The sequence below is a fragment of the Vulpes vulpes genome, chromosome 12 (genome assembly GCF_048418805.1).
Source record: "Vulpes vulpes isolate BD-2025 chromosome 12, VulVul3, whole genome shotgun sequence".
NCBI lineage: Eukaryota > Metazoa > Chordata > Mammalia > Carnivora > Canidae > Vulpes > Vulpes vulpes.
The window spans coordinates 3,704,050-3,731,147 of record NC_132791.1 but is presented as its reverse complement, the minus strand read 5'-3'; the positions used below and the strand labels follow the sequence as shown (position 1 = coordinate 3,731,147).

At 45.5% G+C, this 27,098-nt stretch overlaps 1 protein-coding gene across 5 annotated transcripts in view; it reads right to left on the bottom strand.

The window, feature by feature from the left end:
- Positions 1–27,098, bottom strand: part of ASTN2 (astrotactin 2) — an 854,920-nt gene that overhangs the window by 512,591 nt on the left and 315,231 nt on the right. For all 5 annotated transcript variants that reach the window (XM_072727526.1, XM_072727523.1, XM_072727524.1 and 2 more), the window contains one exon: positions 1,331–1,477. In XM_072727526.1, coding sequence (XP_072583627.1) covers positions 1,331–1,477 — 147 coding nt within the window. The remainder of the gene's footprint in view (positions 1–1,330; positions 1,478–27,098) is intronic.

Below are 27,098 nucleotides of genomic sequence, written 5' to 3'. Positions count from 1 at the left end.
CTGGTAATTCTTCCAATCCCAATCTTCATGAGCCTCTATGACTTAGGTGCTTCTGTAAATTCAATTCCTTTTGCCTCCCTCCACTACTCCTTTGTTATCTCACACTCAACATTTTTGCCTGTTATACATGCACATGTGATTTGACAGGAATGTACCACAAGTATTGTGCTTAGGCCAGAAAATCAACTGCATGCATATAAAATGAGAAAAACTAAACTTATTTGCAGTTCAGATGAAAAACAAGTAGAGGCTCAATCACATGGTGAAGTGGGAGCAATCACAGGATGCATTAATAGAAGCCTGAATGATACAGAGAAAGGAAGTGGAAGTTCTGCTTTGAATAAAATATACTAAAGGGATTGGTGCTATGTTCTGAACATGAACTTACAAATTAAACACAAAAGTGAGTTACAGTGAGATAAATCTGACAAATACTGAGTAAGGATCTCAAAAACAACCAAGACATATCCAGCTGGAAAAATCTTTAAAAAAATAATGGTGCTAATATGGTGCAAGAAGTCAGATGGGTGGTTGGTTACCTCTGGGAGGGCTTTCATGGGTAGGGAGCATAAGGAAGTTGTGGATACTGGGAATATCTTATGGTTTGATCTGGGTGGACTCTTATGGAAAAATTTATTAAGCAGCATACTTCATATGTCTTCTTCATTGTATTTATGATAACCTTTAATACACTTAAACACAGTAGTACCAAGCACTTGGACAAGCATTTGGGGAAATAGGTGCCACCACATCCTGTTGGAGTATATAAAGTGGAACAGATTTCTGAAGGGCACTTTAACAATAGCTATCAAGCACCTTAATCAATTTCTTGGGCCATGCTTTGCAAATGATTATAGTGGCTACAGTGTCTCATTAATTCAAAGTAATTGGGTGAAGAGTAGGATATAACATTTACAGGGGATGAGATATGAGTATTCTCCAGGATATTTGGGAAATTCCAACAAAGCTTATATGATCTTGTCTGTCATGTTTTTTAATTAGCAAATAGTATTTGGGGATGGATATTTTTAGTTAGGAATGGATTCATAAGCAATAAGAAAGAGTAGGTTCTCTAGCTCAATCTTTCTGCACTCACATTTGAATTCTTCCTCTATTTAACAAAATTTAACCTTACCTATGGCAAAGAGCAGTCTGTGGTTCCGTTTAAATAATCCAGGATTCCAAGTCATAAGGGCTTCTTTCAAGCCCTTTAGATGCTCCCCCCCTCTTTTTAAAATAATCTAATTGTGTGCCATTTGTGGAGGACATTTGACCAGATGGGTGCAAGGTGATGAGCAGGTATGGGGCATCTTTTATTCTTGGTTCTTACCATCTGCAATGAAGTGCTCAGGCACGTGCAGAGTCACCTTCACGGTGAGTGGACAGGACATCTGAGTGCCACACACCATGGCCAGGATGCAGGAGCTCACAGCAATCAACGTCAAGGCTGTCTTGTTCACTGGGCTTTTCAGCAAACCTAATAACAAAAATATACACAAAGATGCCTAAGTTCATGAGGTGATAAAATAGGAATAGCATGGAATTTGGGAATCTTTCTATTTTCCAAATGGAAAGCTGGGGAAGGAAACCATTTTTTCCAACTTCTGTGCTTGTCATGACATAGCAGCCTTTTATGGGTCTCAACTTCACTCTCTAGAAAATGGGCTTATTATACCCTTCAGTGTAGATGAAAGAAACAAGCCTCATGAAAACTGTGCAATTCCCCTTCCTCCCTTCTTGATTAGCCTGGTCATCATTGATAATTATTTAAATGATATTAAATTCTCTACTGGCTTTATCAGCAAGTAGGAGGAAGTGAGAAGTGCTGAATTCACAGAGCCTAGAGGAATGAGCATGGGCTTTGGAGTTTGACAACCATAGCTTCAACTTTGGGCTTTAGCCCTCACTGGGTGTGTCGTGAGCTGTTTCATTCTGTGAACCCCAGTTTCCGTACGTGTATGATGAGGACAGTAAGAAACAGCTCACAGTTTGTGGTGATGATTACTCCGCATGGTGTGTACACACAATGTCATCTAACTGGGTTTCACAGAATGGTGGAAGCTAATCAGTTCAAATTAATTTCACAGGTTTTTAGTGAGCGCCTACTATATAGACACACACAGAGCAGGGATAGAATAGTTTCTGCTCTTCGGGAGCTTCCAGGGTAGGGGGCAAAGGCAGGCTTATCCACAGCTAGTTACAATTCAAGGTAAGTTGTATGAAGAACTAATAGAGCGGGCACAGGATGGGGAGGGGAGTTTTTGCTCAGGAAAATTAAAGACAATTTAATGGATACAGTAGAATGAGTAGATTGGATTTGCATGGCCAGCAGAGCATTGGGCCAGCAAAGAAAGTCTGTGGACTGTGTCCTAACTAAGCCCCCACTGGGTCTCATTCTTTAAATTCTGCTATTCACATCTACTTTCAAGGTTTTGATTACTATTTTTAGAGCAATGGCTCCCAAATTTCTATCACCCACTAGGCTCTTCTTTTGAGCAAATCTTTATGCCCAAACCTCCCAGACCTCTCCCTCTGGAAGTCCCAAGGGCATGACATAAACATGTTTGAAACTGGACATGTCATCTTCTCTTTAAACCTTTACTGCCTCATCTACCTCCCTCTTCTGCTTCTCCTCCTCCTCCTCCCCACTCCCCAACTTATTGAGAACACCACCATTAAAACTGGCCAGGAGCTTAGATTCCCTTCACTCTTCCAGCTTCTTCCTTTATAGCATCTGTACAATCATGCAGTCCTATTTATTCTACGTCCTTAGTAGGTTCACCTCTTTCCCCTCCTCTCTTCTATTGTCCGTTTGCTTGTAGAATGAGCGAGGTATAGGCACATTGCCCCACCTTATTCCCTGCTGGAACCCCTTGACCTGTCTTATAGCATCTGGATACAGGATGCTGTCCATGCTCATTAGCCTGGCATCCAACGCCTTCCACGGTGGGCCTCTGCACCCACACCTCCTATTGCCCTCCCTTACCTGGCCAGGTGTGGGCAGGGCTGCATAACTGCAGTGCCATCCCAGTCAACACTTCATCGTGCTAACATTACCATAGGTATTATTTGTTTTGCATAGAAATCCACTTGTTTCCTTGACCCTCATTGCTCATTGAGATTAACCTCAAATGTAAACTGCTCTCCCTCTAGGCAAACAGCCTGCATGTGTTGTGTCTCTCAAAATATCTTGTTCAAACACTAGATTCTAGCAACTAGATGGTAAACGCCTCGAGGACAGGCACCGTGTCCTTTGCGTACCACTGTATTCCAATGCCTATCACTGTGTCTGGAACATGGTAGGTTCTCAGTAAACACATCTGCACTTCCAGGGATGAGAGTAACATATTAGTAAGCAGACGCAGGTGGTGACCAATCAAAAACCACGCCAGCCATAAACAAGCAACACTGCCAGATGGTGAATCCTAATACAGTAGGAAGCCTCATGGACAGCTGACTTTGGATTTTTCATATGGGTATTTATTTTTCTTAATAAACAGTGAGATTCTTGAAGGAAGGGATCCCATCTTCACCATCTTTATATCTCTCACACTAGGCTCAGTGTGAGAGAAAAAACCTGTACAGTCGTCTTTTATTTTTAATAATATAGGAAAATGCGCACTTGCGCGTGGTCCGCCCCCCACCCCCCTTTTTTTTAAACAAGTGTTATTTGTGCCGGGAAGAATTTGCTGTCTTTGTAATTTTAAAACTTTAAAATAAAATAGAAAAAAAAAAAAGCCTGGAACCTAGAAGTTCCTTAATTTAAGAATAACATCCTTATCTTTATTGCTAGTCCTAGGACAAGGCATAGCTTATGGTACAGACCATTTATCTATTTGTGGTTGCTGTATTTACTAATTGTTGAATATCTGTTAAATGGAATAGCAATAAAAATTTTAAAGTTGGTCCTGATATCAGGTAGATAGGAAATTCCTAAGCCTAAAATGGCCAGTAAAAAAAAGGGGAATGTATTTTCTCTCTCTTCTGGGAGCCACGGAAAGCTATTCCAAACTCTGAAATATAAATGCTTTAGTGACTAACTAATATAAGCAACCTAACATCGACACTGTCTCCTACAAAGGGTATGGACTAGGAGTTGGTGCTTTGTGTAAATCTTTCTTCAAAAAGTCAACATATTGCCCCAAGGCTAGATACTTAATAAAACCCCCCAAAATAGCAGTCAGCAGCAGCGCTGAGTTTCCACTCAAAATTCTCTGTTCTGAGGGGACGAACATGTAAGGATGAGTCCAGCATGAACATATTCTTGGGACAGTGACCCAGAGAGTGAGGTGTGGGAGGTAGAGGCTCTAGGCACTGGGGAGGCAGATGCCCTGGATGGAGAACAGTACCCTGTGGGGCTCCTGGAAGGCATCTCTCAGACACAGCCCACACAGCAGCAGAGGCGGATGTGACCAAGACATTCTTTTCACTAATTAACCAACCACCAGAAATGCCACCCAGGCTCCATAGGAAGAGGGCAGAGGGGCAGGTATGGGATTATTCACACTGTCTCCCTGGACTCACGCTGGCCTGACTGTCCTATGTCCTATGTCATTGAAACCTTCACAGTAATCCACACTCAATAAGAATTAGTGGGGGGGGGGGGAGAGTCAAGTTGCATCAGCGTATGGCCTCTCAGTTTTCTCCTCTGGAAAATAGGAACAAGACAGCATATCCTTTAATGGTATGGTGGGAACTAAATGAGACAGCAAATGCCAAACGCCTAGCACAGTTTTTGGCACATGGCAGGCCCTTAGTAAATGATCATTTCCAAGCCGAGTATCAGTATTTATCTAATCATTGATGGCAGAAACCAGGACACATTGAGTTCTGTGTCCAACACATTATCAGAACATATCAGGAACTGACTTGCTCTTTAAGGAACTGAAGACAAAAAGAGTGGATAGTAAGGGACAGTCAGATGAAGAGGGAGGGAGTGGAGGGGAGAATGTGAATGAACAGTGTCCTGGGGCAGCCATTTATTCAGCCGAATGCCTGAATCACCATGGTTGTCTCTGAAGTCCGGGAAGAAGAAAACATGCAGGTCAAGTCTGCACTTAGGCCAGATGCCTGTGGAGCTGTCCATGGGGCTTGGGGAGTTTCCATGGCAACTGTATCTGGCAGGAACTTCACAGTGGAACTCAAACAGAGGTGACTTCTTCAGAGGTCCTGGCCCAGGGAACTGATCATCAGCATTTAGCTCAGAGTAGGAGCTGTTGACAGCGGCAAGGTAGAAACTACCTCTCCCAAAAAACCCACCTCCTTCTCCTCCAGGCTCGTATGGCATCGTAGGAAGCAGAGACAGGGAAGAGAACCTCCATTTGTGGAATGCTTGCCGTGATCCAGGCTCTACACCTAGCCCTTACGTCTACCTATCCATCCGCCCATCCGTCCACCCATCTATCCACCCACCCACCTGCCCACCCACGCATCCATCCATCCAACTGACTTTTATTGAACATCACTTCTTTCTCTATACTGTTCCAGGCAAAGAGGAAATTATAGTGAACAAAGCCAAAGTTCTTGAAGCTTACATTTTAGTAGAGTGGAATTACCTCCCTTAATCCTTACAATGAACTGTTACCACTATCCCCATTTTACACACAAACAGAAGAAAATAACAACCATATGATTCTCAGGTCACCCAACTTGTACATAGCAGAGGAGAGATGAGAACCAGTTCTTTCCATCCTCTCCCCTATATCACATTATCTTCCACCTCACTCCAGAACAAAGGTCACACAGTGGCATCATGTAGTTGCAGAAAGAGCATAGCCTCTGAAGCTAGATATGGCTGTGTTCAAGTCCCGGCTTAACCACAGAATCTCCATGGGATGCTTGCCATTCAATCTAGCCCTAATAAGACAAAATATTCCCGTGTGAAAAACAGAAAGGGTGTTCTTCTTTCAGAGCTGATTGGAAGACAAAAGATAGCAAATGCGATTGGAAAAAAAAAATCAATAAATGGTAGCTCAGATCAACACATGATAGCTCCAGATCGTCACATGAGCATCGTCAGATGGCTAGGGTCATAGTTATACCTGTTTCACATCCTGGTTCGTAGTTTCCCCTCTCATCACTTGCAAGAGAGAGAGAGAAAGAGAGAGAGAGAGAGAGAGAGAGAGATTGAGTGCTGTGCTGTAGGAATAGAATTACACCAGGGCGTATTGATTGCTGGAACTGGAGAAAGTTAATAATCTAATTTCCCTTTCATTTCCCCTCCCTCCTACCCCTCAACTCTTCTCATGGCAACAGAGAATGGCATAAAACTCATTGCTGGAGAAATTCGACCGGAAATAACTCAGTATTGTTGATCCACACGCTGCCTATAATTTGGGGTTTGATTGATTCTCAGTTTGGAGATGCCAGGTTGAGGGAGGAAAATCACATTTAAGCTAAATTTGGAATTGAATCAATCACATTTTACAATGAAGAAAATAGATCTAACCCCATCAGACCACTGTGTGCAGAAAACTTAAAGCTGCCATACTCCTATTGATCCCTTCCTCCTGATATATCTCTGGGGGACAGGAGACTAAGTCCTCAGCTGAGAAATCATTTCTTCCTTCAAATGGCATATGGGGTTGGGGTCAGGAACGAGGATCTTAGGAGGCCAGGACATGAGAGCGGAGGAGCTGAAAAGGTAGAAAAGCCATTTAGGATAGGAGGGAGAGGCTGGATTTGGGTTTTAAACATAGAGATTTAAATTCAGACTCTCCCATTTCACTGTTAAATTGTGGCAAGTTACCTACACTCTCAGGGGCTCAGTGTTCTGGTCTATGAAATGGTGATTACAACCCATAACTGGTGGAGAAGCTGTTTAGATGAAATGGGAGATCGTAAGTGCAATGCTAAGCACACACACCTTATTTTTCCTTTCTTCTCAGTTCTCCAAATCCCCGCTGCTTGCAGAGATCAGCAGGACAGAAGGCTCTTTGTCTCAGGCTGGACTTCTGGCTCTTACACTTAGCTGCTGGCCCCCACGGGCAAGTCACCTCACTCCTCTAAACCTCAATGACCTTTCCTGAGAATGAGCGCATTCAATAAGTAGTTACTTGATGTGCATCTACTACGTCCCAGACCTCCTATCTTGTGCCTTCCTCTTATTTCCAGGGTCTATAAGAGTGTCTGAATGTGTTAGGTGCTCAATAAACATCGATTTGATGAATGAGTAAATGAATGAATGAATGAATGCTTCACTATTGTTCTCCATTCTACCCACGGGCTGTCAGTACTGAACTACTGCTACTGCTCCTTCTCCAGTCAAATGCATTCATTCACACTCTTTGGCAACGACTGGTCTCCCCGCCACCACCACCTCTCCAGGCAGAAATCATACGAAAGGCCGTTGAGAAGCTGCTAATCCTGCTACATGTCAGGGCGAGCACGTGCATCCTGGTGCTCCCCACTAACCTCACTGAATGCCTCATGAGATCCCTGCCGTCCCTGAGCTCCAGCACCTCTGTGCTTCCTCGTGTATTTCTGGAAACTAAAATTGGGACACATCCTCTGACAAGTGCAAGTGTCACACCGGCGGCCAGAGGAAAGAATCCTTAAAACCGTGACTCTCGGGACTCTGCGGAAGGCGGCTCCCTCTCCTCAGCCTGCCTCATGGCTGGAGAGTGCACATACTACTTTAGTGTGAGGTGTCGGGGCGGGGTGTGGGGGGGGACCAGTCGTTTCCTCCCTTCGGTCCCTGTTTTGCCCACCTGGAGCCAAGTCTCTCCTCACCTCCATCTTGGTCATGAACTAGTTTCTTGCGTTCTCTGGCTCTTTGACCTTGGCACTCTCAAATCCACAGTACCCTTTCCATCATTTGCAGCGTTCCCAATCTTCCATCTTCCATAAGGTCATCCTTTGTAAGCCTGTGCAGGGGCGTCTGGGGTGCTCAGTCGGTTACGCGTCTGCCTTAGGTTCAGGTCATGACTTCAGGGTCCTGGAGTCGCGTCCCATGTCAGGCTCCCTGCCCAGAGGGGAGTCTGCTTCTTCCTCTGCCCCTCACCCTTGCTCATGCTCTCTCTCTCTCACACACTCGTGCTCTGTCTCTCAAATAAATAAATAAAATCTTAAGAAAACATGTAAGTCTGTGCAAGCGTTCATCTAGCCTCCACATACCTAGAGAGACAGCAAACTCAATCCCTGTGAAGCAGCAATTCCCCTCTCAGGCAGTTGTACTCACAGCCCTGGACACTCACTCTACACACCAGCTTCTGCTGCCCAGGCCAAATAAGATGCCTCTAATACCTCCTCTTTGGGGGCAGCTATGTAGTTAGTGAAAGGTGGTAGTTAGGTTGTCTTGAGTCTTCTTTCTTCCAAACCAAACACTGCTAGTTTGACTTTATTTCTCCAAATTCATATTTTGCATAGATTTTCTTTTTTACAATGACTTTCCTAGCAGAGAATATCACCACTGCTACCATCACTGTCATCAGTTACCATCACCATCAGCATCACTATTATTTATGAAAACATTTATGTGCCAGACAATATAACGAAACATTTTTCACAGGGTACTTGACTTAATCTTTACAGAAACTTCATGAGGCGCTATTATCACTCATATTTTACACATGAAGAAACTAAGCTCACCACTCAGCGAGGGCCAGGCAGCTCAAAGTTTATGAAATGAAAAACCGTTTGGCTTTAGAAGTTCTTAGCCACTACCTCCATAATTTTTTTTTTTATCAACATGCCAGATATGGCTTGAAAAGAGAATAATTAACCCTAACTATCAAACTGCTTACAGACCTCAGCTTACCCTGGAGCCCGTGGGGACTACAATGGGGTGTTGACCTTAGGTCTTCAAGGGAGCTTCTCCACATCACCTGAGGGGATGTTACAAGGAGACTGGACAGTGAAGGGGCAGGTGGGCCCTTTCTGTTCCTTTCTGAGCTGCAGAAGATATTACATGGCCTCGACTAGCTCAGCGTGCTCCTGTGAGGCCAGTGGGCGAACAACTCTGGCTGGCTCTGCTCCATGGATAAAGCTTGGATTGTGGCCCCCTATCGATGATAAAGCCACAGGTGGCAGATGCAGAACGAGGCTCTTGGGGTCTCTCTATGGCAGCTGCAGACGGCTGGGCCTGGAAGTACGGATGTAACTTTAAGGTGATGACAGTGGAGACGTAACAATGGTGTTGGTGACAAAGACGGCACTGGTGGCACCACATTTTTCCACTGCTTATTAATTTACGAATTATTCCCAAATACCTCATTCACTTTTCACCAAAACTCCATGCTGTAAGCATTGCGACTATTCCACTATACAAATGAGCCTGAGACTTAATGGTGAACTCACGCTTAGACATCAGAGGAATAACTGGGCCTGGGAGCCACATCTGACCCACAGCCTAGTAGTGTCCTTTTCACGACACTATACCCAGGTCTCAATGGCGAGGTGTGGAGGTAACATGAGAACCTGTGCCCCCACCCATGGGCCTAGTGTCCACACCTAAATGTCCTGAAGGGCCACAACTGTATTTCTCATCAAACAAAATATATCTTGAAAACAAAATTTCCAAAAAAAAAAAAAATAATAAAATAAATAAATAAATAAATAAATAAATAAAAGAAAGAAAACAAAATTTCCATTTTCAAGGAACTCTGGGCTGTGCCAGATTCTATATTCACCTCTTGAAGTCCTAGAGTAGGTACATTTACATATCTGGTATTAAAATCTCTGAACAGGCCTGCACTACATTCTCTTTAGCAGAATTTAACCTGATGTTTTCCAAAACTATTAATATATTATGGAGCCATTATGCAATGAAACAAAGTAGGAAAAATGAGCCACTTTAAACATGTATACAAAGGTGACTATTAATTACACCTGCAGTTCCCAATAATTAACTGTTTCCCCTATGCCAGGCTTTGTGTTAGAGATTCTAGTTACAATAGCCTCCCAAAGGAGAGGTTACTACATCTAGCTAAAAATGGAACCCCAAGCCTAACCACTGGGAAAACCGAGGAGATTGTGATGGTCAGTCTTGTCTGACTCCAATGTCTAAATGCTTCTGGTTCCCAAGGATTAAAAGACAATGGAGCTTTACAGTGACCTAAAAAGATAATCTGCACCCTTATGTTCACGGCAGAATTATTCACTAAAACCAAGACATGAAACAACCTAACTATCCATGGACAGGTGCATGTGTGCACATATAGAGACACATATACATACATACACACGTACGATGGAGTATGATTCACCCATCAAAAATGAGAAAGATCCTGCGATTTGCGACAACACGGATGGCCTCTGAGGGCATAATGCTAAGTGAAATAGGTCAGAGAAAAGACAAATGCTGTATAATCTTATTTATACGTGGAATCTAAAAAAGAACAGAAACTAAAACAAACCCAAGTCGAAGAGATTAACTTTGTGGTTGCCAGAGGCCCGAGAGTGGGAAGGGAGAGGAAAAGGAGGAAGGTGGTCAAAATGTACAAACTTGAAGTTATAAGACAAATTAAGTACCAGGGGTGCAACGTGGCACATGATTACTACAGCTAACATTGCAATATGGCACACATGAAAGTTATCAAGAGGGTAAATGGGTTCTCATCATAGTGAAAGCATTCTTTTTCTTTCTTTTTTTTTTGTTTGCTTTTTCTTTTCATTGCATTTATAGGAGATGATGGATGCTGACTATATTTATTGCAGTAATCATTTCACAAAATATGTAAGTCAAACCAATATGCGCTGTACACCTTAAACTTCTACAGTGGTGCATGTCAATTATCTCTCAATTGGAAGAAGATTGTTTACAGAAAATGGAATTTCGGAGTCACAGAAAAATATATGCAAAGAAGGAAAATAGCAGGTACAAGGGGCCAGCTTGAAAGGTTAAAGACTGTTCAACTGATATTTAGCAGCCTGATGGAGTGCATTAGGGGAAGGAAAAACACGCTGTCCTCAGTGCATGAAAGTGCAGTGTGGGGGAGAAACCGTGGTGACAATTCTAAGAGCTAAAGTTCCAGAAAGGTTCAGAAATAAATGGGAAAGCAGGAAGGTAAGGTGGCCCTTGATTTCCAGAGCCACAGGTGATCATCAGCTGGTAATGACTTACAAAATAAAAATGTTCTTAAGACCCTGGTGCCTGACCCGTGTCTTCACCCTCTTAGACCCGCCACATTCAGCCCACACCCCTGATGGAACGAGGAGTGGCCGAGAAGAGCGGGGGACCAAGTAGTGGGTGCCGAAGGACAGAGCAAAGAGCAACTGCATGTTTCCATGGCTACCGAGGAAGATGGGACCAATCGTCTCCCATTTCCACGAAAGGCACATTTTTAGCTGCTTTTCCTCAGAGCATGCAGAAAAAGTCACTATTCTGTCCTCCAAGAAGACGTCATTGGATGTTGGTCCAAGGTTTGTGGAAGTAGGAGGCACGGAACAATGTGTGTTGTATATTTAACATTCACTAGGTCAGCCATGCCGTCCTGTACCTACAAATCTCCCCTGTTCCCTCTATCCGTCGTAAACTCTAGGCGATGCTGCCAGTGTTGATACTTGGAGGAAATGGAAACGCAGAGAGCTTAATTCACTTGCCCAAAGGCTCATAACAAGTTAAGGGCAAGAGGTCATATAACCAACCTATCGACCTCCAAATTCTCCGTTTCTTCCACTGCATCACACTGCCTCTAAGGGAAGGGAGATCCACCAAATCTCCGTGCTCCTCCCTCCTCACACCTTTGTCCTGAGTCTCAGAATGCACCTGAGAAATCATGGGAAACAAGGCTTTGTCTGACGGCCCCTAAACCCCTTGCTGTACTTCGATTTGCCTGCACCTCTCCTTGTGACAAGCTGCACACACTCCACACGGCCGTGTGTTGCTCTTCCTATTTTTATCAACATGTCCACGGCAGACCTACTTTGTAAGACCAGGGAGTTCCTACCTCCTGGAAGTTGCCCTAACTCACAGAAACCTCATGCCCTCTCTAACTCCTGCCACACGTATTACGTGTTCTGAGTCATGGGATCTCAGATTCATGAGGGACTAAGAAGGCTTTGACTCTAAGAGATCACACAATACACGTAGTTCCCTACAGTGCTCTGCCCCATGGTGATCCAACCTGTGTCTGAGCATCACCTGAACTGGGAGCTTGTTAGCTCAAAAGAAAACCCATTTCGATGATGATGGATGATGGTGATGATGATGATGATGATGATGATGATAGTAGTGGTGGTAATATTTTATTTTTAGAGCACTTACTATGTATGACATGTTGTGCTAAATATTTTAGGTAATTATTTTATTGGATCAATCATAAATTTTTGTTAGCATTTCATTTTTCAAATGAAGAAACTGAGCCTAGCCCAAGGCTAGAAGGTTATTGAGCAGCAAAGCCAGGATTCAAATCCAGATGTCGATCCCAAAGCTCTTAACAATACACTATGAAATCTCCCTTCACTGTTAACCTTCCATAAGTCACCTCCTAGGGCTATAACCAGTTGGACATGTTCCTTTCCTTAAGATCCCATAGTCTCATGTCCATTCCTCCTCCCTCAGGCAGTCCTTTGGTTTTGAAGTTGGAAGGTAGGTTCCTCATACTCTTTTTGCTTCAAACACATTTTCTATCCTTTGATTCCCACATGCAGTAAATAATCATGGAGCCAGAAGAGATGGCTGGAGGAGGGCCTTTAGATTAGTGAGTTGAATTCACTATGTAAATGGTTAGAAAGTAGACAGGAGGAGAGCCCTGACCAGAGTCACGACGTGTAGAGCCAGATCAAGATTCCCTTGGTCCCAGCTCCCACAGCAAGTGTTTCTCAGTTCACCACTTGGGATAGTTGTCATTTATTAACCAGTATCTCCCACCTTAGCCAGGATCTTCTGGAATATACATCCAGAGTGTAGTGCATCCTACCCTCTCTGTCCATGTGACACACTGGCCATAGGATCCCACAAATGACTGTATATTAGGTGGGCTGAACTAGGATACTTTGGTCAAACATACAGTCGAAATAAACCATGCTCAAGTATTCCCACAAAACAACCTCAACATACTGGTGCAAAGTCTAAAGCATAGTACACTAAGGTAATGGGAAGAATATGGACTTTGGAGTTAGAGAACCTTGGGTTCAGATCCCAGCTCTGCTATTTTCTGGTTGCCCTTTGGTAAGTCTCATTATCCTGATATGTAAAATGTGAATGGCATCTACTCCAGCTTCATCAGAAAGATTAAATAGGAAAAAGTACACTGCAGAGTACTCAAGAAGAGTAGCCTTCATCATCATCATCATCATGAAATGTAAAACCTGTACATACATAGCCTGGCCTTTATGTCCAGGAAACTATCTGAATAAATTCAGGATGACTCAGAAGTGGAAAAATGACTGTAAGCCTGGAAGGATAGTGAGGTTTCAGCAAGAGAAGGTTCAAATGCACGCAGAGCACCTGCTACACGCTAAGCCTCTGCTGGACCCTTTGCACCCATTATTCTGTTTGCTCCTCAAAGCAATCCTTGGAATTCCCATTTTATGGATCAGGGAAGTGAAGCTCAGGGAAGAGAAGTGCTCTGCTCAAGGACACTCACCTCGTAAGCTGCAGAGCTGGAAATGTAACTCGGGTCTATGTGATAATGTGATGACCTACAGGAGCAACTTTGAGATCCAAGGCCCTGGCCCAGGTACCTGACTTGCATTGTTTCACCTAGTCCTTAAACAACCCTTTGGGCTCGGCACCACAATCTCCATTTTACAAATGAGAAAAATGAGGTTCAGGGAGATCCAACACTTGTCCCAATTACACTTGTCCAACACTTGTGCCTCCCAGTCTGAGGCACAGCTGGGACTGCACCTTGATCTCCGTGACCCCAGCATCATCTGCATTCTTCTCGCATCACTGCGGGGCTTATGCAGCATCAGGTCTAGGGAACTAGATGGAGATGTGGTCTTTGAAGCACATTGTCTTCTCGGGGTGGGGGGGGAGTCTCCTTGGCAGCCAAACCCTCTCCCCCTTGCCAAGGAAGGCACTGGGGCCCTGCCTGGGACAGAGGACACTTTCCTTTCTCAGATGGAGGAGTTTGGCTGCTAAGCACCCGGGGACTTTATTAGAATAAACACACCTGCCTCCAGCTCTTTAAATACAGGGGCATTTTTCCTCAGGTTTTCCAATCCATTGCCTCTTCTTCAGACCACTAACATTTCAGCAAAAGCACATTTGCATTGTGTTTAAACAGCCATTTGGAGATAAACAGCTTTGCCTTTAGACCTTTGAGGCGAGAATATAAAGGAGAACAAAAGAAGGAAAAAATGAGTGCGGAGGGAATGTTCCCATGCAGCGTGTCTGCCCCAGCATATTTCCATGCAGAGGCCTCTACCAGGTTCAGGCTGACATTTTGGGCTTAAACCTTTCAAGCTTGCTGGTTTAATGTGCCACCTCCAAAAGAACAATAGTGGTTTTAGCCCAAGGGACATGCTAGACTCACAGTCTGTCTTGTCCTTTAGCAGCAAGGAAGTGCCTGGGGCCTGTGCAAAGAGCTGCGTCTCAGGGAACAAGAGAGTAAACCTAAATATTGCTCAGCCATGATGCACTAAGCAACCTTCAGCAAAATCCCTCCCCTCTCTGGACATCTGTCTCCCTGTCTGTAACAAGAGGCAACCCATGCATTCAACAAATATTTCTTGAGGGCCCATTCTGCATTGAGCTCTGTGCTCTAAGCCAGAGTAAAAAGACCAGAGCTGCTAAGAGTCTCGATGTCCAGCGGGGGTAGTAGGATCTGAAGAGAATGCAATGCAAGGAGACTGCCGTGGTGCCAGACGTTGGTGCAGTAGAGGGGATCCCAATCCAGGTTTGGACATCAGAGGGCAATTCCTGAGAGCTGAGGCTTGTAAGATGAGAGTCAGCAGAGGGGAAAGGTGGACAGGTGATCCAGGAGATGTGTGACAGGACATTGCCCACAAACTGGAGTGGCAGGGACAATGGGACCCTGTTGGCAGAGGAGGCCAGAGAGGCCAGGAGGGCGCAGCTTACGTGGCAGTCCACTGCAAGGAGAGTGGGCTTTATCCTAGATGATACTTCATGTCCTTTCAGGCCGGCCCTCTTGGCGCCCTACTAACCCCAAACACACCTTCAATCATTCACCTGGTCAGCAAAGATGTGGTAGGTATCTCCTAAGCACCAGACGTTGTGTTGGGTGCTGAGGATACTGCAGGGACTTCATGATCTCAAGGAGTGGGACCCAAAGACCTTGTGATAAAGGAAGAGATCTACAAGTACACCTCTGGGGTGGAAAGCAAGGAGAGGCTCTTGGGTTAGAGGGAGAAATCTTAAACTGCAAAGACAGCCTATAAGAAAACCAGAGGATGTTCCTACTGGGAGGCTAAAGAACATTCTGGCTAGAACACGAGAACCTGAAGCTTGGCCATCCATCATTCTTCAAGTCTACGGACATGAAAAAGCACCGATCGCCTGAAATGAAAGGAAGATCTGGTTTGAAGAAAAGGAAAGAGGGCAGGGGACCAAGGTAGGCTGCTTCCAAAAATGGCTCCAGATGGTCTTGCCTCCTGGAATCCCCAGCCTCGTGTAATCCCCTCCCCTACCAACTTGCTTCTCTCACATGGAATACCACGGAAGTGTGAGATGTCACTTCCACGACCAGGGTACAGAGGGTTGTGACTCCCATCTCGCTCACGCTCTCTCTGCCTCCTCTCTCTTTCTTGCTCTGGTGAAGCCGGATGCCCTGCTGTCAGCTGCCCCCTAGAGAGCCCCACAGGACAAGGATGTGAGGGTGGCCTCGGGCTCACAGGCCCCGTGGAACCAAATCCCGCCAACAACCACGTGAGGGAGCTGGGAAGCAGATCCTTCCTCAGTCAAGCCTTGAGAGGGAGGGCACCACAGTCCTGGCTGACAACTTGACCTGAAGTCTCACGACACACCCCGGGCTGGAGGAGCGGGTGCCTGGCGCCAGGGTCCCTGACCCACGGAGTAAATGTCTGTCAAAGCAACAAATAATAAATGCATGTTTGTTGAGATAAGAAAGGCGTAATATGTGTTTGCTGTTTCAACCTGCACATTTGGGGGCCATTGGTTACACAGCAATAGGTCACAAGAACCCAGGACCCTACTTAAATGAATAAATGGGAAAGACGGGAAGTCCCCATTCCCAGAAGGAAACTCAGGGATGTTCAAGTTTAGAAGAGACCCCCACCCCACCCCTTTCACTGGAAAGGTTCCCCATGCACTTGGTGTGTGTCGTGGCCTGGGCAGGCTGCAAGACTCACTGGGGAGACAATCACAGCCCAGACCTGGAGGGACGATGGTCAGAGAGGCGAAATGGTCCCCAGGAGACACAATGACACTGTACCAGGAAAACTGCTAGGTTGCTTTCCTGAGGATGTCGCAACCCGGTGAGGGCTGAGAAGAAGGGGACACCGAGGGTCCCGGCCAAAACCAGGACTGGCTTCCCAGGGGAGGAAGTCCCTTTTATCTCCATAAAGGCATTTCTGTCTGGGAGATGCTACGTCATGATCACAGAAGAGAAGTTGTTGACACGGACGGTTTCCGAGCTCTGCAATCAAACAGAAAAGGCTCGAGACCCAGCTCGATAATTTCTTAACACTGCGAACTTCTGTAGTCAATAAAAAAGGAAGAGTTAGGAGCACAGTCCTCAGGATCCCAAAGAGCTGGGATCAAGCACCGGCACGGCCCCTTCCTATTTGAAGATCCTGGTACCAGTCCTCAGATCTTCCTACGTTTCAATGTACCCATTTATACAGCAAAAATAATTAAAATATCTGCTTCTCACCAGATTGCTTGGGCTAAAGCAACAAGTGTCCAGCACAGTGGCTGATGATGAGCAAGGCTCAGTTATCGTGAGCTAACATCCCTGGGAAGCTTCCTTAACTTCTTTCTGCCTCGTTACGCATTTCAAGCCCTCAGCACGTTGCCTGGCATATACTGAGCACTCAGTAACTGTCGGCTGCTAGACCTGCTCATGTTATCAGTGGAGGCCCCGAGGCCCAGTGCAGTGTCCTGGCTCCTCCTAGACTAAGGTCTGGCATCCCCGTCACACATCCCTGCATATTTATAAAAACACTCCGTTCCTCACCCTCAGGGGCACTTGGCTCCGTGTGCTCAGATGGAAGGGCACAGATTATTTCTGCAGGAGGAGCTGTACTGAGGCATCACTCAGGTAGACATGGCAGGGACTCAGTAACACTGGTTCCCTAAGTAACCGTATCTCAGGTGCTATGCACACCTGGAGCTTCCCTGCATGTGCTGTTAAATTTATGGGACAGCAATAATAGTAACACCATTAGTGCATATTTATTTATAAAATGCCCACACCTGAACAGCCTGAAGAGTGAAAGTAGAAGCCCTACTAAATTTTATCGAAACCTATGTATATGTGTGGGGATGTGAATATATGTGTGAGTGTATAAGAATGGAGATTAGGATGTAGGTTCGCATAGAGTGGAAGTAACAGCAGCCCTGGGAATCATAACTATGAATTTCCTCTTCCATTTCAATCGTCGACCAGGACCAGCATTAGCAACGTTGCTCCCTTCTTGGTTTCCCAAGCAGTCAGCAGCTCAAAGAATGGAAAACACCATTGCAAGATTCAGCAGGGTCCAAATTCCCAGATTCACCAGTTTCGGGCTATATGACCTGGGACATCTCTCTCTTTTTTGTCGTTATCAGGTTCCTCAAATGATAAAATGGGCAGAAGATTGCCTCAATCCTACCCGATGCCTAATATAGGAGATGGGTACTCTCTCCTCCCTTTTATCCTTTCCCTCCTATTTGAAACTACCAATAACAGGGCAAATCAAAGGTTACCATTTTTCTGGACCAATCTCCCAAGTGACTACTTGCAAAGTGTATTTAGTAGAGTCCTCTAAGGAGGGAGAGAGGGATGTAGACCTGCTGTCCTCTCCCCAGGTGACTACACCTCCCTCAACGGCATGGACCCTCCTTACTCTCTCTAGCACTTGGCCCAGTACTGAGTAGGAGGTACATTAATATCTGGTTAATGAATAACTTGATAAATGAATTAAGAGACAGAGTCCCCAATCAATGACTTTTTTTCCAGAGAGAAGGAGTAGGCTCCATAGGATCTTTCTGAGAAAAGCAAAATGCAGTTTAATGATGACTGAGGTACCTATCATTTTATCTCACAATAAAAATAATAACTTCCATGGTTAAGTGTTTTAACTCTGTGCTGGGTCCTGGACTCAGTGTTGTATATGGAATTATCCAATCCTTCTAACATGATGTGATGGAGTGACTGTTGTATATCCATTTTACAGAGGAGAAAACGAAGTCCTTATGAATGCAATTACCTACCTAACATCACAGAGCTAAGAAAATTTGAACTGAGGAGGCTGACCCCACAGTGCAGGCTTCAAAAACTCTTTGCCGCACTGCTCGTCGGGTGACAGCCTTCTGACTCACGGGAGGAGGCCTCCCAACCCAACATGGCCAATTCCCCAACACTGGTAGGCCAAGGGAGCCAGACAGAAACAGGGGTGCCCCCCAGCCCCGCCTCATGAATGTCTCAATCTGTAAGGTGTGGGAATTTACAGATGTGAATACAACATTGTTTTTACTTGGATTTATGCTCCGATGTTGGAGGACAGGGTGGGACACGAAACCATAGCCTAAGGACCTCCTTTAGAAAGGGACAGTTAAGCCCACTCCTGAGAGTAGGAAGGAAGGGTATTCTAAGCAGCAGAAGGCATATTCCAGGGTGGGATACAGTAGGAAAAAAATGATGAGTCCCATGAGCTAAGGTTGGGGAGGTGGGCAGGGCCACGCGAGAGCCATCAGCGGACACGGAGAAAGGAGACGGCAGGATGAAGTTACGTGTTAATGATGCTCAGTCTGGCTGCTGGGGGAGAATGCTGTCGCTACCAGAGTGGCGGCGAGGACCAAGAGGTGACACGACTTGATTGTGGTTGCAACACTGGGGAGGGACAGAAGTCATCTGATGCAGGTGCATTTGGAGGGGGGTCGCTGGCTCGTGGCAGATCAGATATTCTGGGAGGCAGGAAGGGGAGGGCATCAGGGATGTTTCAACATCTACGCCCAAACTCTACCTTGGCGGATCATCCCACGGCCACAGAGAAGTTCAGGTAAGGGCACAGTAGGAGGACATGTGCTCTTTTTGTTTTCAGGGCTGAAGATACAGCTCCCATCCTCCTCCTCAGTTGTGGTTATTCACTCATCATCCAATTGTTTATTTATTCCTTTAAGCAACAAATATGTGTTGGGTTTCTGAACTCCCTACGTGGGCCAAACTGTGCCAGACGCTGGAAATACACATAAAGACAAGACCGTAATTCCTAAGAGATACACTCGGGTTTGTGGGGGGGACTGGGGCAATGGTGTGCCGGACCCACCCCAGCTGGCTCCCGGGAGCTACCTGTTAGATGCTCAGGGATGTGGCATTGTAGTGGTCAAACCTAATGACCTGAGATCGGACATGACGGGAGAATTTACACCATCGAAATTGGCAAATGCTACAAAGAAGGCTTTTTACGTATTTTTTTTTTTTCCCTTCAGCAAGCCAGCTTGCCAGCACACCACTGGGTTGGATCAAGTTGCCTCGATGGGGCTGACAGTCTGGTAGTTTCTCTTCAGAGTTCAGGGAAATCAAAACTATACGTGAAAACCTAGATGAGGGTTACAAACTACCCACCGATCCTTTTCAACAAAAAGATGTAGTAATTTCAGGGCCAAATTGTAGACCCTGGAGTCAGACAGACTTGGGTGTGAATCGTGCTGCAAGCGCTCCCTGATGATCCAGATCAGGCGGCTTAATTTACGGTTCTCATCCTCATTCCCCGCCGTTAATATGGAGATAATGCATATGTACTATGATGCTTGCAAGTGCTTTGCACAGTGCCCAGTACTTAGTAAGCACTCACTGAACAATATGCATTATCACTTGTTTTAAGAACTCTTCCTGTGTATCTTTTTTAAAAAAGATTTTATTTATTTCTGTATATCTTTTAAAAGAGGTATTTCTTTATTTTCATTTCAGTATAATGTGCAGTGTTATATAAATATTAGTTTCAGGCATACCACATAGTGATTCAACAATTCCACACATGACTCAGGGCTCATCACGGGAAGTACTCTGCACCCCCTTCACCTAATTCACTCAACTCCCCGCCCCCCTCACCCCTGGTAACCAGCAGTTTGTTCTCTATAGTTAAAAGTCTAGTTTTTTTGGTCTCTTTTTTTCCCTTTGTTCATTGTTTTGTTTCTTAAATTCCACATATGAGTGAAATCATACGGTATTTGTCTTTCTCTGCCTGATTTATTTCACTCAGCATTATACCCTCTAGATCCATCCATGGTGCTGCACATGGCAAGATTTCATTTTTTATGGTTGAGTAATATTCCATTGCTGTATACGTGCGTGCGTGCGTGTGTTATATGCATCTATCAGGTATTCTTTATCCATTCATCTATCGATGGGCACTTGGACTACTTCCACTAAGTTGGCTCTTGTAGATAATGCTGCAGTAAACATGCGAGTGCATATATCTTTTTGAATTAGTGTCTTCACATTTGGGTAAATACCCAGTAGTGGAATTACTGGGTCATACGGTCGTTCTATTTTTAACCTTCTGAGGACCCTCCATACAGCCGTCCACAGCAGCTGCACCAGCCTGCATTCCCACCAACAGTGCATGGAACCCTTGATATGCATTGTCATTACTGCTCTTCTTTCTCCTATGATGTACTTGTGTGCACTCTCAATTATTCCCAGCAGCATCCAGCCTTCACTTACACCCTTCCTGGAGCAGGGATCTCACAACTCCCGAGGCAACCCATTCCATCTCTAGTCAGTTTTGGGTATAACAAAGACGTCTGTTAACCAGAAAACAGTGTAATTTCTATCAATTGTTTTCACTTACTTAACAATGTGCTGTGCAAACATTTGCTACAAGCACATTAAATTATTCAAGTTGTGTCAAGGTCAGCGACCAAAACAATCAATGATGCAATATAAATTTTGTCTACTCTACTGATGAACTGGTACAAGGACAGCAGGGGTCGTGGAACCAAAGAACCAAATTTATAAATTCCAGCCTGATGTGTGCTGGCTGTGTGGCTTGAGGCAAGTTACATAACCTCTCTTTGCCTTAATGTCCTCGTGTGTATATTTGTACTCTGAGGATCTTTATCAAAGATCAAATTAATTAGTATGTTCAAAATAGGTATCTGGTAAACACAGGTTAAAAATGCCTCATGGGGGATCCCTGGGTAGCGCAGTGGTTTGGCGCCTGCCTTTGGCCCAGGGCGCGATCCTGGAGACCCGGGATCGAATCCCACGTCGGGCTCCCGGTGCATGGAGCCTGCTTCTCCCTCTGCCTGTGTCTCTGCCTCTCTCTCTCTCTCTGTGTGACTATCATAAATAAATAAAAATTAAAAAAAAATGCCTCATGGTACGGTGGGGGTGGGGGGGATTTCCGAGTGTTTCTGCCATGCTTTGTGGGGGCTACTGTGGCATAAAAATGAGTAAGAGGGCCGCCCGGGTGGCTCAGAGGTTTAGCGCCGCCTTCAGCCCAGGGCCTGATCCTGGAAACCCAGGATCGAATCCCACGTCGGGCTCCCTGCATGGAGCCTGCTTCTCCCTCTGCCTGTGTCTCTGCCTCTCTCTCTCTCTCTCTCTGTCTCTCTCTCTCTCTCCCTATCTCAAATGAATACATAAATAAAATCTTTTAAAAAAAATAAAACATAAATAAAAATGAGTAAGAAACAAGAGTAGCACATGCCAGCCATGTTGGAAAAGCTACATTAGCGACAGATCCCATTTTTTAAAAAATTTTTTTTTAATTTTTATTTATTTATGATAGTCACAGAGAGAGAGAGAGAGAGGCAGAGACACAGGCAGAGGGAGAAGCAGGCTCCATGCACCGGGAGCCTGACGTGGGATTCGATCCCGGGTCTCCAGGATCGCGCCCTGGGCCAAAGGCAGGCGCCAAACCGCTGCGCCACCCAGGGATCCGACAGATCCCATTTTTAAAGGGAAGAACTGAGGTTCAGGATGCCAATCTATTTGTCCATAAATGAACCAATAAATGGGACATCTCTGGAGTCTGCAGAGAACCTGGTTGTGTGGCGGCGTGGAATCAGAACAGCCCACTTCCATGCTTTTTCCTATTGTCCACTGTACCCTCCCTTTTACTAGGCATCAATACTTGCTCACCCAAATTCAGCCCACTTCTTGTTCATTTTATTCTTCTTCTTCTTTTTAATAGAAAGATAGCTTCCTACCATCACATCCTCCCCACCCCGCCCATCAGCTTTTCTAATTCGTAGTTTAGTTTTATTATTCCAAACATTTACATAGGCTCATCGGGGAGAGGTTGCCTGTCTGTTTCTAGGTGGTATCTTTGCACAGAGATCATTTAAATGCATCTGAAGTGTCCAGCTTGAGCCCTTGACACATGGGAGGGAGTCAAGTGGGTGAATCCTGAAGTTAGTGGGAGGCTATAAATTGTGTATTCCAAATGCACATTATGTGATTTGTTGTATAAATTATTAATGCCGGCCTGGGCTGTGGCTTGTTTACATTCCGTGAACAAGGAAATAAATACTGTCATCCTTGAACTTCCAACAAGAGAGTGAAGAGGGGAAAAAAAAAGGCCCCTAATTCAGTCCTCAGAAGATTTTCTTGTCCTTATGGAAAGAGAGAAGGAGGAAGGGAGAGGAGGGGACGTTTAGAAACCTTCTCTGTGCCACATAGTGTAACGCCTTCTTTGCCCACATTATTCTCCTAAGCCACATCACTACACTCTCAGTACTTCTACAGATCAAGACACGGGGCTCAGGCACTCTTGTCACTTGCCCAGAACCTCAAGGCAGGTGTGAGTTCCAAGGATGAGCCCTCCCTTGTGTGGCACATGGGACTCTGCACAGCAAGAAGCATGACCCCTTTTGTGGCCACCTCCCTCCAGCAGGATTGGCCCTACGTTGAGGCTGCTGAGTGGCCCGGCCTGCCCACATCGCCATGTCCGTGCATTATCAAGGTGTCATCCACCCGTGCCTGATCCAGTCACCATGTGCGCATCTTCTCTTCTTGGATAAGAACAAGGCCACCACTACCCCTGGAAAGCCACTCAACTATGCCTAGCACCTAAAAGGGAGCTTTCTTTCAAGAACATTTTCGCCTTATTGGGCAGATATAGCTTTGCTTGGTCTCTAGCTCAGAGTCCTTTATGGGGCTTATTAAAAATACAGTGTTCTGGGCCCTACATAAGAACAAGAATCTCTGGAGGCACAGTCCAGAAATATGATTTTTAAAGTTTTCTTTTCCCTCCAGAATTATTAACCATTGTTCCTGCAGATGGAAAATCAGAGAAAGGCTGTTTTAAAACTACACACAGATGAGCTATACATTCAGTGGAATTTCTGCTCGGGTCCCTAGCCGTGCCCTTGGGTGCCCATAGAACCCATAGACGTCGATGCCGTCAGAGGAGGGGCGATGGTGTGAGCGTGTGTGCGCGCAGGTACACACATGCACATAGGCACACGCCCACACATGCACACCTGCTCTTCTAGTACAATACAGAGTCATAGAAGATGAATTTCTTGAAAATTAACTGCACAAAGGATATTTTTGTGTAGTGAATGCAATACTATCCATATTTCTCATTTATAACAAGTTAATTAGGCTTGTAGATAAGACTGGAAACATAATCCTTATTCATAATCCTATCAATATGCAGGAAGACTATCGGCCTGGAAAACCTTTCAAGGGGCTAGCCCTAGCCCCAAACCAGCACTTTTACTAGGGCCGTAACTCAGGCACGCCAGTCCAGGGATTAAACAGAATGCTCGGGGATCCCTGGGTGGCTCAGCGGTTTAGTGCCTGCCTTTGGCCCAGGGTGTGATCCTGGAGACCCGGGATTGAGTCCCAGGTCGGGCTCCCAGCATGGAGCCTGCTTCTCCCTCTGCCTGTGTCTCTGCCTTTCTCTCTCTCTCTCTCTCTCTCTCTCTCTCTATGTCTATCATAAATAAATAAATCTTTAAAAAATAATAAAAAAATAAACAGAATGCTCTGTGCAGCCTCAGAAGCTAACAAACTCTGTTGTATTCTCTTACTTTCAACGTGCATTCTAGGGTGAGTACAGTCTTTATAGAATAGCCTTAGAGCCCAACCACCTGAGTTTATGCAGATTTCTGTTATACAGTTGATAAGCCAGGTATAATTCTAAATCAAATATATCACATGGTAAAGTGCCAATTAGTGCTATTCTTAGAAATCACCTGTTTATGACCTTGTCACCCTGAAGGTACCTTTCTTCAGGTTAAATAACCATTCAGGGGCTCAGCTGGGGACCTGCTGGGCCCCTCGACAGGATTGTAATGTTGCCGATCCACTAGGAGGTAAGTCAACTTTTGTGGGCCAGCCTAGGAACTTTGCCCTTGTCTGTGTTTGTTTTTATGAGAAAGCATACTGTGCATGCCAAAAAATCTTACAAACAAATTGCTGGCATCCCCGTGGGCTCCGAGCTTGGGTGGCTAGGGGTTGCAGCAAAAACTTACCAGGGCTGTTATGGGCCACAGGACCACAAAAGCTGGATAAAGGCAATGCTAGCTGAGAGCTATAAATAGCGTGCCAAGTGACCCTAACAAGCTCTCTATCCACTGGGGCTGCTCCAACAGCTTTCTCTTTCGGATACATGAAAGCAGCCGAAAGGATTGTTTTCCCGAGAGCGTTTTGGCTGCCCTGAGCGTGTCAAGGGACTTTGCTGTTTCTAATTATCTCCCTTTATGTTCAGGCCGAGACTTGTTAATACAATAAACTGGCGTCTCCAGGATGCGCTCGCAACGCAGAAACATCTCAAGGTGTTTTACAAGCAGAAGATCATGTTAAATCGAATCAAATACCAATTAAAGATTAACAGCGGTGTTAGAGAGCTGTTAGCACGGTCCAGCCAGGGCCTCTGGGACCACCGCTCTCTCCTCCAAGCTGCTGTGGTCCAGCTTGGGTCCAGATTGCTATTTGGGGACCAGTTGGACTAAAAGAGTCTTTGCCTGAGCCTCAAGGTCCCAGAATATCAACACTGAAAAGATGTTAAATATCATCTTAGTTCGGGGCTGTTGTTTCAAATGGGGAAACAGTTGTAGAAGGAAGGGTGATCCAGTGTCACCCAAGCAAGAATCCAAGCTCCCTGAGATGCTCCAAAGAGCCCCCTATCATTGACAGAGAACCCCACCTGGTTGGCTCCTTCCTACCATCTAGGAACCTCTTCTTTGCTTTCCATTGCCAGGTGGTTGAATTGTAGCCTCCACAAGGTATGTCCACCTCATCATGCCATCCTACTTAGAAAAAGGGTCTTCACAGATGTATTTAGGTTCAGGATCTCAAGATGAGATCATCCTGGATTTAGGACAGGCCCTAGATCCAATGACGCAGGTCCTTAAAAGAGAAAGACTAAGGGAGACGTGAGACATTGGGAGGAGAAGGCCACGTGAAGGCAGAGGCAGAGACCGGAGCGATACAGCCCCAAGGTAGCCGGCAGCCACCAGAAGACGGGAGAGAGGCATGGAACGGATTCTCCGTCAGAGCTTCCAGAAGAAATGCATCCAGCCAACACGCTGAGTTTGGACTCCTGGCCTCCAGAACGATGGCAGGACAAGCTTCTGTTGTTTGGAGCTGCCAACTTGGGGGCAATTTGTTACAGCAACCTCAGGAAGCTGGTATGCACCTCCACCTTCCACACCTCTTCCATATGGTGAGTACCTACTGCTCTTTTAAGATCCAGTTATAATATTGCTGCCAGCCTGTGTGCGAGCCTTCCCGACTTAGCCTCCGACTAGAGCTGGTCCCACCTTCCTTGGTCTCCCCCAGTGTACGTGCCCGGCAAGCTCCTCTCACCATCTGTAGCTCACTCTTTAGCTAGAGGTCCCTTTCCCCTACCTGACTCCGGGTTTGTCTAGAGCATGGGCCACATCTCATTCAGTGCTGGATCCAAGAACCAGTCATGCCCATATGAGTGTTTGGGAAAAGTCTGTAGAACTAGTGTGAGCATAAATGAATGACTTCATCCTTGTTTTTCCTTCATTTCCGGTTAAAGAAACCCATACCCACCGCATCTCCAAACCTACCCAGCCTTTCTCTACCTCCTAACGCGAAGGCTAGTAAAATGTAAGTTTAGAGACCTTTCGGGCCCAGACATGAGGTAGTATAACGTCAAAGATCTGTGGAGTCAAACACACCCAAACGTATGCCCTGACTCTATCACTTTCTAGCAAGTAAATTTACCTTTCTTAACTTCAGAGCCCTCAACTTTAAAACGTAGGTAGTAAAAGACTAAATAAGCGAATGCAAGCAAGCTGAACGACAACCTCTTTCCAAAGCACCATCGTCCCTGTTTTACAGGTTAAGACCTCAAATCCAAGAGAGGTGAATTGCTCTGGGTGGTGCAGGTAATAAGTGCCATGGCAGGATTTGAACTCAGGATTAGTGAAGTCTACGGTCTTCAGCAACGGTCTACAGAATCCCAGGGCTCCCTACCACCACATCAAGATTCTTCAAATCTATTTGCTGAGTGATAAAAAAAAAAAAAAGTTGTTTTTTTTTTCTATTATTTCCAAAATCAAATCCTCCCCAGAATAGCTCACATCCTTGAATTTATCTTGTTCAGTCTTCAGGCTCCTTGGGAGGCCTCTAAATCCGCATCTAATACAGTCCCCCGAGTCTCAGCTGGTTTGAGACGTTGTGAATCGTAATGCCAGCAGTATGAAAACAAATGCCTTCTGCCCAAACCATCGTCTTTCAATTACAGATCACTCCCTCCATTTGGAAGCGCTTCCCTTTGCATTCAGGCTTCTTGCAGTCTGGCTCTACTTGGAACTGAGTAGGAATGGGGGACCAGGAGACGGAGAGGGGAGGGGGATGGGTGTCACCAATGCAAACGGGTGCTCAGAGCTCATCTAGGGCAGGACCCTTGTAACCCAGTCCCAGGGCCTATCTCATGGGTCTATGAGCCGTCATCCAAGGAACTGAAAGGTGGCTCCCAGAGTCATGGAGTATGGTAACACGGATACAGTCCAGCTTTTTTTCTTCTTTTAAACAGTGGATGCAACTAGGGCACAGAGAAGTTAAGCAGCTCCACCAACCAGTCAGCAAGGTAAC